Source organism: Amblyraja radiata, chromosome 3 (assembly GCF_010909765.2).
Source record: "Amblyraja radiata isolate CabotCenter1 chromosome 3, sAmbRad1.1.pri, whole genome shotgun sequence".
Taxonomy (NCBI): domain Eukaryota; kingdom Metazoa; phylum Chordata; class Chondrichthyes; order Rajiformes; family Rajidae; genus Amblyraja; species Amblyraja radiata.
Genome location: NC_045958.1, coordinates 65,734,714 through 65,746,823, shown reverse-complemented (window position 1 = coordinate 65,746,823; position 12,110 = coordinate 65,734,714). Strand labels below are relative to the sequence as shown.

Genomic DNA, 12,110 nt, shown 5'->3' with positions numbered 1-12,110 from the left:
CAGCAAGGGCTAGCAAAATTAGCCCTTATGCAGTAATAGGTTTGCTTCTGTAAACCCTTTTTGTTGTTCCGTCAGACCAGAGCAAGCTTGGTGAAATTAAAAATCTTTAAACTTCAGATGCTGGAAATGGGGAAATAAAACAAACTACCCAAGACACTCAGCAGGACAGGCAATATCTATAGAAAGAGAAGCGGTAGTTTATGCTGTCTGACCTGTCGAAGGAAACCAACTGTTTTGTTCTAATCGCTATTCTAGCTGAGATTCAGGACAGTTTGGAGAATGGCTCTCATTCTTTCCTGACCTAGAATTTCCCACAAATTTTAAATTGTTAATTTGTTGGTATTTCCGATCAAACAAGTTTTCAAAAAATTCATGTACTTCGTGTAAAATATGCAGGCTCTGCTAATCAGCACCATTTGAGAATTTTAAGCTGCTTGGTAGCTAGCTTTGGTTGGGACAGATGATTATTACAAGCTGCTTCACAAGCTGGCCTTAAACTTAATACACATGCTGTGTTTTTGAAAGTTTATAGCCAACCATTGTGGGCTTTATCTTCCTTGAGTCATCCGTGCAAGTGTGATTTGTTATTTACCTTTTCATACACCTGGTTTTCCTCTACCCTGACTCACTGAAGAAGGGTTCTACTTGTCACTACTCCTTTTCTCCGGAGATGATGCCTGACCGGATGAGTTACATCCAGCATCTCTATCATCCTATATCTTATGCTGTATTAAAAAAAAAGACAAAAGTGCTGGAATAACCCCCAGCAGGTCAGGTAGCATCTCTGGAGAATATGGGTAGGTGATGTCTCGGGTCCGGAATCTTCTTCAGACAGTTGTCTGCTGTATAGTTGCGTGACCTTGATATCCTGAAACAAGGACTACATTTTCTACTTTCATTTTGGTTTGTTTTCATTGGCCATTTTTTTGTTATAGATGCGAAACTACAAAGCCAGCCAAGATATCATGTTCAAGGCAGATATGATTTACAATAAATTTAAGTCCATGTTCTTGGTTGGTGAAGGTGATTCTGTGATTGCACAAGTACTGAACAAATCTCTTGCTGACCAGAAGCAGCATGAGGAAGCTGCTAAGGCAAGAGAACAAGAGAAGAAAAATGATCCACTAGAAACTAGCCAGAAATCTGAAAACTCAGAGGAACAAGTGACGGGTAAATTTCACTTTTTATCTAGATGTTGCCTAGTTTAGAATTAACTGAATATACTGGGTTAAGTTCACTTCTGTACTTTTTAAAGTCCTTTGGGAATGTAGGTCAATTTGTGGCATATGAGGCAACCAATATCTTCCATTGTTGTCCCTTCAGAACAAGGTACTTAACAGAGTGTCCAGGATATCCTTAAATTCTATTGGATTGCAATTCTCTGCAGGTGACATTTTACATTTGTCATTCTATAATAGGGAGTATGGGGAATTTTCCATTATTGGAATTTTATGTGGACAGATTGCATATCTCACTTCACCACCAGTAGACATTTTTTTTTTCAACCTGCCTCTCTTGGGTCACCTAACCACATGCTATATGTCAGTCTTACTGCCATAGCTCTCATGAGCATAGGAACACAAAGCATTACAGCCTAGTCAATGAGCAGAATATCTAATCTAGCTTTTAAGCACCAGTTTTTGCTTGCCTTTCATCCCCTCCTTATTATCACCTTTTTATAGCAATGTTACAAAATTTTGAGATTTTAAAAATCAAGTCTGCAATTTATCCCATCAGATAAAGCATAAAAGAAGTTTAATTTGACACCTAATTCACTTTCATATCTTCAGTATTAAAAAAGTTATGGCCATTTTCATACTCGGAAATTAGCATCTTGTTCCCTATTGCTTTTCCATTGACCTAACACAAAAGCCGTGATCGAGGACAGTCACAAGCCCATAACTTTCTTAAAAATTAAGGGAACTGAATGAAATGTTGAGTTATTATAGATTGATGCATTCTGAAACAAATATAAAACATCTTACTTGGATGACATGAAATTAAAGCATATCATTAGTTAATTACCTAATTGTAGCTAATTACAAAATTGACCATTGTGATATTCTCAAGATCAGAACTTTAATATTATTGTATTATATGCTGTAAGTCCATAACAGATAGGTAAATAAATTACAATTTCTAGCAATAGACCAAGTCTTTATGGAGAAGTTCAGTTGCTACCTGGTACATTGGCATATCATAATCAATAGCATCATCATCATCATACTCCTCAGATTGTAACCAATAAGCAACTCTGTACACTGTAGCGGCACCATACTTGGTGAATAAAGGTGAGACGTCAGGCCGGTTCAAAGAGTCATTTATTCAGTGGTGACACGTTAGGTGGTGCGCTAACTATAATACAATGTTGCTGTAGCTGAGCGAGGCTGTTATCTCGGGCTCAGCTACCTGTCGACTCCTCAAGGTCTCGCGGTGAGAGACCTTAAGTACCAGGACACTCCCTCTAGCCCATGACGTCACGTGCCCGCCCTCGTATCTTCTGACGAGGGTTCGAGCCTGAGTGGCCCGTGTTTAGGCTAACGCCACAGGACCCCCCCCCCCCCCCCAGAACCGGAGGAAGGAATAGCATGGTCGAGGGCGACTCCTGCATGTAGGTCTGGAACACCCCGGCGTGAGTCGGGATGGAGGCTCCACGGGCGCAGTGACGCTCTGCGTGGGCGATCCCGAGGTACCGAGCGGTGCGAGGAGACCGATGCAGAAACCGACGGACGGAAGAGACACACTCGCATCTCCTCGACCAGCTAAGGGAGAGTGTCCTGTGAAAAAGGCCCCCAGCTACGATGAGGGGAGAAAACTGGATAAAATAAACAAAACAATTCCTGAACCGGGCGTGGAAAAGCAGTGAACACAAAATGAACAGTGACAAGACAAATTACAGTGCAATCAGTGTCCAAAGTTCAAATTGACCATATTGCAGTATAGTGTTGCAATAACAGCCTCTGGCCTGATTGTGGCGCTGCAACCGGTGCTCAGGCTGCAGTGACGGCATCCGGCCGGAAGGTGGCGCTGTGAACGGTGGTGAGGCTGCAGTGACGGCATCCGGCTGGAAGGTGGCGCTGTGGTTGGTGGTCAGGCTGTAGGGACTGCAGCTGATCTGACGGTGGCGCTGTTGCCGGTGGTCAGGCTGTAGGGACGGCATCCGGCCGGAAGGTGGTGCTGTGGACGGTGGTCAGGCTGTAGGGACGGCAGCTGATCTGACGGTGGCGCTGTTGCCGGTGGTCAGGCTGCAGTGACGGCAGCCGATCTGACGGTGGCGCTGTTGCCGGTAGTCAGGCTGCAGGGACGGCATCCGGCCGGAAGGTGGCGCTGTGGACGGTAAGTTTGTGAGTTCGAGTTTCTCTACCAGCCGGCCGTGGCGGCCATGTTTGTAGTCGCGCAGCCGCTTGTTTCAGGCAGCCGCGGTGGCCATTTTGCCGGCCGGCTGAAGCAGACTTCGCTAGTGATTGAATTCCTGGGCCGGACAGGCAGCCAGCGCCCAAGGATCTTCAGAGTCCATGCCGGTGAGGTGAAGAAAGGGCGTCTTCGGCAGGCGCCTCGGGTAAGCCCGAGCTATCGGGTGGCTAGGCCCTGGGCAGCGGCCGGCCTGTTGCATAGAAACATAGAAAATAGGTGCAGGAGTAGGCTATTCGGCCCTTCGAGCCTGCACCGCCATTCAATATGATCAGGGTCTGCCGGTGAGGTGCAGGGCGTGGAACCATGGCCGCGGCGAGGCCTGTTGCGGTGCCGGGTCTGCAGCCGTGTCCGCAGCGAGGCCCGGTGCAGGTGAGGTGAGGCCGGGACAGGGCCTGGAGCCGTGTCTGCGGGGAGGCCCGGTGCGGTGCAGGGTGTGGGCCTAGCCCATTGTCGGGAGCGGGAGAGCGGCAGGTACTCTCTCTCTGCTCCCAGGACTGTCGGGCGCGTCGGCGTTGCTGTGTATGGGCAGGAGGCTGCTACGCTCGCAGCTCCTGCAGCAGCTGGTGGAACAGCAACAGCTGGTAATACCTCTCTGCTCTGGTGGTCGGCTCCGGGCAGGTCATGCAGGGGAGCTCGGAGGCCATCATACAAGGCGGCCTGCCCCGTTGCCGGGAGCGGGAGAGCGGAAGCAGCAGCTGGTGGGGTAGAGGCGGCATAACTCACTGCAGGGCCGGGTTGGCCGCAGCGTCGTTCTGCAGGGCTGGGCAGCCGGCTGCAGACATCAGGTCTCCCGGGGCTGCGTGCTTCAGGAGAGTTCAAATTTCAATTTGGACAGTCGGGGTCACCAGTGTAGCGGCACCAAACGTGGTGAATAAAGGTGAGACGTCAGGCCGGTTCAAAGAGTCATTTATTCAGTGGTGACACGTTAGGTGGTGCGCTAACTATAATACAATGTTGCTGTAGCTGAGCGAGGTTGTTATCTAGGGCTCAGCTACCTGTCGATTCCTCAAGGTCTCGCGGTGAGAGACCTTAAGTACCAGGACACTCCCTCTAGCCCATGACGTCACGTGCCCGCCCTCGTATCTCCTGACGAGGGTTCGAGCCCGAGTGGCCCGTGTTTAGGCTGACGCCACAACACCTTGTTTTTCCTCAACTTTTCAATTTTGACATTGTAAACTACAAGTTTTTGCTCTTCAAACCACGCATGACATGCCTTTTTGCCCACTACTTTCCCATCAAGAATGTCTTGTACATTACATTTCTTAAGAAAAGGATAATTGTTTTAAATAGCCAAAGTATCCAAATAACAAACTAATCCCATTCACACAAGAATTCATAATATAACATGCTTTTTAAATCTCACTGTCATGAAAATATGCCAGATGGAAGGAATTGAATGTTTAATTCCCATAAATTAATCTAGAAACATCTACTTTCAATATAATCAAAATTATTATTTTTTTGCACAATAAATGCGGCTAAAGCTGTTGTGTATATTTAGTATAAAAATATTGATTATACAATTACACAAAATATAGACGATTTAGTTCTTATGACATGATTGTCCAAAAAAAAAGAGAATTTTAATCATCTTGCGAGTGCGTGTTTCTGGATTGGAACGTTGCATTTGCGGTGAATTTGAACCCCATATCGACAGGAAAGATACTGTAGGTTCGTATGGGGCCCAAATAACATTTTCGCAACATAAAATTAGATTAAAGCCACCCCAAGAAGCAAGATTATATGTAAAATACACGACTTACACGTTGTTTTGTCCCGTTCTTGCGATCCGTCACGTTGTAGGCGTTGAGGGCGTTATTTTAATCAAAACTATTAAATTGTACATTAAAAAAAAAAAACGGGAACGGAACCGATCGATTTTTCTTCACCGACTCCCAGCCCGAGGAAATCCCTCTCCAATAAACAGAATAAAACTGGATTTTAATCCTGCCCCACCCCACACCCCACAAAGTCGCACACACGGCCAGTGGCAGAACTGCAGCACCGTTGAAGGTGGGTATTGTAACATCACTACTTTTTATTCAATGGAATGGAAGGAGGAATTTTGAACTAAAAAGACCGCAACTTGGAATTTTCAGGATGCTTTTTGAATATTCAGTTTTTAAAAATAGTCTTCTTCATTTCAGCAGGCCTCCACTTCCAAAAATGGCCTTCCGGATGATATCTAACAGGATATCTTGTTACTCTACTATTTTCATATCTCATAGAAACAGGCTCTTTGTCCTTGCTGACCATTGTGCAATGGGTCTGTAAACCTGTCTTGCCTGTCCAAATGCCTTCTGAATATTGTAATTGTATCTGTCTCCACCAACTCTTCTGGTAGTTTATTCCAGACATTTACCTTCTAGTGTATTGTAATATGAAATTTGAGTGGGCTGAATAATGTTAACTTTTTTTTAGGTTATGGAACTGCTGGTGGAATGGCCAATATGTGCCATATATTCATATGTTTGTGACTTCCATAATCAAGCTAATGGGGCTGTTTTCTCTACTCACAGGTGCTAAAACAGTAAATGGAGAAATTGTATCACAAGATGCAGAGAATGGCCACTCACTGAAAAGAGTAGAGAACAAGGGTGGAGATGAGAAGATAAATAAAACAGACTCTCTGCAGCCTCAACAAAACAGGTGAGTTTGAAGCTCAGGAATAAATTCAAGTCAAGCATTTATAGTTAGGTACACAACTACGGTGAGGTACAGGTGCTGTGAAAATCTTGCTTGCAGTAGCATTGCAGGCTGAATAGAGTGATTTATTTCCAATACCAGCTGATTTCAGTCACAGCAGCCTTTGACCTAACTTCTCCATGCTGACCAAGTTAGCATTCCAGAAACGATAGACACACACAGCTGGAGTAACTTGGCGGGTCAGGCAGCACCTCTGGAGAAAATGAACAGGTGACTTTTCGGGTTCAGACTTTTCTTCAGATTGATTGTAATTGGGGAAGTGGAGAAAAAAAAACTCTGGAAGCGAAAAAAGGCAGGAAAATCACATCCAACAACAAAGACATCTGGCAATGGGCTTCCCTGTTTGGCAAATTGTTGGGCAAAGACTAAAAACATAAAGAGGTGTGAGCCGAAGAGGGATACATAGCTGCGAACTGTGAAGGTAGTTAATGGACTTTTAGTGGAGATGGAGTGGAATAGATGTCCTCATTCTTTAGTGAGAGTGGTGTTCTCTTCCCCACTGTCATAGATGGATCCCTCAATCATGTCCCTTCTGTGCCCTGGAGGTCTGCTCTCGTTCCCTCTCCCTCCAAACACAAGAAGGATAAATCATGCACTGTTTTCTATCTCTCCAATGCTCTGATCCAATGCAGAAAAGTGTCTCTGGAGAGGGAGCACACAGTGTCCACAGGGATCGTGGCTGCTTTCTGGAGCAGCTGGGTGCCGTAGTGGCTTGAGTGCTTCTTAGATAAGAGTAATGACTTTTTGGATTCATACATATGTATATTCTTTATTTTTGATAGATGTCTCCTAAGAGTAGTATTTTGACTGTCATTTTGTACCTGCAAATAACGATACTTTTATTTTTTAAAAAGAGGAAAAAAATATCTCCAATAACTTGTATACAGCTGTAACATGTTCTCACTTTTGTATTCAAAACCTTTCCCAATTAAGCCAAATGCCTTCACTATCTTGTCCACCTGAGTCACCACTTTCAGGGCCATTTGTGGGTCACCTGTATTGGTCTCTTGGTTCTACAACACCGTCGGGCTCTAGTATTTACTGTGCAGGTTCTGCCCCTGTTTGACATGTCTCACTTGTCAGGTAATTTCCATTTGCCATTCCTTGGCTCACCTTTCCAACAGATTTATATCTTAACCATATAACCATATAACGATTACAGCACGGAAACAGGCCATCTCGGCCCTACAAGTCCGTGCCGAACACTTTTTTCTCCTAGTCCCACCTGCCTGCACTCATACCATAACCCTCCATTCCCTTCTCATCCATATGCCTATCCAATTTATTTTTAAATGATACCAACGAACCTGCCGCCACCACTTCCACTGGAAGCTCATTCCACACCGCTACCACTCTCTGAGTAAAGAAGTTCCCCCTCATGTTACCCCTAAACTTCTGTCCCTTAATTCTGAAGTCATGTCCTCTTGTTTGAATCTTCCCTATTCTCAAAGGGAAAAGCTTGATCACATCAACTCTGTCTATCCCTCTCATCATTTTAAAGACCTCTATCGTCCCCCCTTAACCTTCTGCGCTCCAGAGAATAAAGACCTAACTTATTCAACCTATCTCTGTAACTTAGTTGTTGAAACCCAGGCAACATTCTAGTAAATCTCCTCTGTACTCTCTCTATTTTGTTGACATCCTTCCTATAATTGGGCGACCAAAATTGTACACCATACTCCAGATTTGGTCTCACCAATGCCTTGTACAATTTTAACATTACATCCCAACTTCTATACTCAATGCTCTGATTTATAAAGGCTAGCATACCAAAAGCTTTCTTTACCACCCTATCTATATGAGATTCCACCTTCAAGGAACTGCACGGTTATTCCCAGATCCCTCTGTTCAACTGTATTCTTCAATTCCCTACCATTTATCATGTACGTCCTATTTTGATTTGTCCTGCCAAGGTGTAACACCTCACATTTATCAGCATTAAACTCCATCTGCCATCTTTCAGCCCATTTTTCCAAATGGCCTAAATCACTCTGTAGACTTAGGAAATCCTCTTCATTATCCACATCTTGTTGTAAACTTAGGCATCTTTTCTCACCTTATACACCCAATATTGGTGACATCTGCAAATTTAGGAACAATGTTAACTACATTGTTGTTGCAATTGTTAATGTAAAGAACAAATAAAAATGGGCCCAACATCACTGACCACAGGCTTTCAATCAGAAAAACAGGAGTCCCGACTCAAAATGCCACCAGCCCGTACCCTCCCCAGATGCTGCTTGACCAGCCGAGTTCCCTAGCACTTTGTTTTGCTCCAGATTCCAGTTTCTGCTTTCTCTTATGTCTCTACAACTACCATTTTACTCTTTCCTCCAAGCCAATTTTGAGTCCAATTGGTTAGCTCACCATGGATCTTCCAATCTATTAACATTAATTTATACTGATGTAGCACCTTTTTAAATGTAATAAACTGATGCTAAGTCATGAAGAATGTGTAAATAGTTACATTAAGTCTTGATCAGCATGGTAGTTTTAACTGACATTGTGGTGGAGATGTATTTTAAGTCATTCAGAACTTCATTTTTATCAATCACAATTTTGTAAGTTTTTATTATTTTTATTAAAGTGGGGTTGCTTTTACAAAGAATGTTATCCCTTTGTAACAAAGGTAACAATAACACATCCTGTGAGAAATTGTCCAGAAACGCAGTTCCTTGGGTTTTATAAGTTGTATTAATTGAATGATTATAACTTGTTGAGTGGGTGCCAGTTGTAATTATGGTTGATAAAGGTAGAAACTACTATTGCATTTAACCATATAACAATTACAGCACGGAAACAGGCCATCTCGACCCTTCTAGTCCGTGCCGAACACGTATTCTCCCCTAGTCCCTTATACCTGCGCTCAGACCATAACCCTCCATTCCTTTCCCGTCCATATAACTAACCAATTTATTTTTAAATGATAAAAACGAACCTGCCTCCACCACCTTCACTGGAAGCTCACTCCACACAGCCACCACTCTCTGAGTAAAGAAGTTCCCCCTCATGTTACCCCTAAACATCTGTCCCTTAATTCTCAAGTCATGTCCCCTTGTTTGAATCTTCCCTACTCAGTGGGAAAAGCTTATCCACGTCAACTCTGTCTATCTATCTCATCATTTTAAAGACCTCTATCAAGTCCCCCCTTAACTTTCTGCGCTCCAAAGAATAAAGCCCTAACTTGTTCAACCTTTCTCTGTAACTTAGTTGCTGAAACCTAGGCAACATTCTAGTAAATCTCCTCTGTACTCTCTCTATTTTGTTGACATCCTTCCTATAATTAGGCGACCAAAATTGTACACCATACTCCAGAATTGGCCTCACCAATGCCTTGTACAATTTTAACATTACATCCCAACTTCTATACTCAATGCTCTGATTTATAAAGGCCAGCACACCAAAAGCTTTCTTTACCACCCTATCTACATGAGATTCCACTTTCAGGGAACTGTGCACAGTTATTCTCAGATCCCTCTGTTCACCTGCATTCTTCAATTCCCTACCATTTACCATGTACGTCCTATTTTGATTTGTCCTGCCAAGATGTAGCACCTCACACTTATCAGCATTAAACTCCATCTGCCATCTTTCAGCCCACTCTTCCAACTGGCATAAATCTCTCTGTAGACTTTGAAAATCTACTTCATTATCCACAACCCCACATATCTTAGTATCATCTGCATACTTACTAATCCAATTTACTACACCATCATCCAGATAATTGATGTACATGACAAACAACAGTGGACCCAACACAGATCCCTGTGGCACCCCACTAGTCACTGGCCTCCAACCTGACAAACAACCATCCACCATTATTCTCTGGCATCTCCCATTCAGCCACTGTTGAATCCATCTTGCTACTCCACCATTAATACCCAACAATTGAACCTTCTTAACCAACCTTCCATGAGGAACCTTGTCAAAAACCTTACTGAAGTCCATATATACAACATCCACTGCTTTACCGCTTTAAACTGATTTAACTGATTTAAACCGCTTGATAAGCTCTTTAAGTACTTGGAAGTGAGATTAATCTAAATAGCTATTTGGACATAATAAGCGGAATGACCTCTTGTTGTTTGTCTTAAATTGAACTTTATTTACCAAATGATTCTCAAGTTGACTTTTATAAGAATAAATTGAGAATGTAACATGCTTTTTTTTTCATTTCAGTGAACGGCATCAATCTGATGCATTGCAGTTGGTAAAACAGTCATCAGCTGATGCTGTGACTGGTCAGATGGAGACGGGGTTACCTACAGGAAGCTAGGCAACTTGAACTTGTCATTTGTGAACATGTCTAAAACACAGCTCCTCGTGTTGGAGTTTGGAGATGGGTTGGGTTGGGTGCTGCTTTTGTATTTTATTACTGTTCGAATATGTAGACAATTTGCTTTTTAACACTGGATATCCTCTTTTTGAAATCCCAGAAAAAATGCATAACAGCAAATAAGTACACAGTATTACCACATTGAACTGCCGAAACCTAGGTGTACATTTTTTATTTGGTTCTCCTCCCCCCCCCCACCCCCCCATCAACCCAACCCAATTCTAAAACATTTTGTATAATGATTCAGAGGGTGATTGTTTCCCTTTCTTTTGGATGTATAGTAATTCGGTGGTATTTGAATTTTTTTTTGTCTTAACCCATTAAGGCCAAATCTGCTCTGACGCCAAATACTCAAAGATAGTTTTTGCTTCGGTATGTTGAAATTGCAGGTAGTAACATAAACATTTGTTGTTAATGACTTCTTTATATTTTGATTTGCTCTGAAAAAATGTAGCTAAATATTTGCAATAGTGTAGTTGCTTTTTTTTATATAACAGCCAGTAGTGGGTTCCATGTGAAGATATTGGTTATCACAGCCATCTTTGGATTGCTTTTAAATTTTTATACTAGTCTTTGTAATACTGAAGTCCTTTTAACATGGTGTATTTTGCTTTGATCAGCGGGGGGGGCGGGGAGTTTAGGCAGTAGACTTTGCTGTGAACTTGCATTAAAATAAATGTTTGCTTCATTAACAATGATCAATTATTTTTTTTTTGAAGAAAAGCTATTGGTATTAGGATGGTTCACAAGTTATAGGAGTAGAATTAGGCCATTTGGCCCATCGGGTCTACACCACCATGGCTGATCTCTGCCTCCTAATCCTATTTTCCTGCCTTCTCCCCATAACCCTTGACACCTGATCTAATCAAGAATTTGTCTCTCTCTGCCTTAAAAATATCCACTAACTTGGCCTCCACAGCCCTCTGTGGCAATGAGTTCCACAGATTAACTACCCTCTGACTAAAGAGGTTCCTCCTCACCTCCTTTCTAAAAGAGCACCCTTTGATTCTGAGGCTATGACCTCTGGTCCTGGACTCTCCCACCAGTGGAAACATCCTTTCCACATCCACTCTATCTATGCCTTTTATTATTCTGTAAGTTTCAATGAGGTCCCCACTCAACCTTCTAAATTCCAGCGTGTAGAGGCCCAGTGCTGTCAAATGGGGCCCAAATTTGCTCACAGTACTCCAAATGCGGCCTGACCAGCACCTTAAAGAGCCTCAGCATTACATCTCTGGTGACCGCTCAAATGCTGTTCTTTATGTGGAATTACAGGTAGTGAAGAAGCATTAAATGACTTTCATTATCCCAATTGTAAACTTTCTGATTGCAAATAGGTAGCTAAGTATTTCTATGAGAAACATTAAAGATGCACAAAATCATTTAATGTGATTAAATTAATTTGCAGTACATTCACAAAGCTGCTCCAATGAGATGTCTGCTTGTTGGGTAAATAACACAGCATAATGGTTTGTGTGCATACCTAGAGGTAAATTGGAAATCTACAAAGATCTAAAGAATCTACAAAGGCTAAAGAAACATCATGAGGATGGGGTTTATGTTCTGTAACATTACCCCTTGACAGAAAACCAGGAAAGGTTGTTACACCTGAAAAAGGTTAGTTGAAGCCAGGCTGAATGATTTCCATTAAAGT

At 42.8% G+C, this 12,110-nt stretch overlaps 1 protein-coding gene across 1 annotated transcript in view; it reads left to right on the top strand.

Moving 5' to 3' along the window:
* Positions 1 to 11,148, top strand: part of psip1 (PC4 and SFRS1 interacting protein 1) — a 45,137-nt gene extending 33,989 nt beyond the window's left edge. Inside the window, exons 14-16 of the mRNA XM_033017952.1 lie at positions 936 to 1,170; positions 5,934 to 6,063; positions 10,300 to 11,148. Of these exons, the coding sequence (XP_032873843.1) occupies positions 936 to 1,170; positions 5,934 to 6,063; positions 10,300 to 10,396 (462 nt within the window). The 3' untranslated portion in view covers positions 10,397 to 11,148. The remainder of the gene's footprint in view (positions 1 to 935; positions 1,171 to 5,933; positions 6,064 to 10,299) is intronic.
* The last annotated feature ends 962 nt before the right edge of the window (positions 11,149 to 12,110 follow it).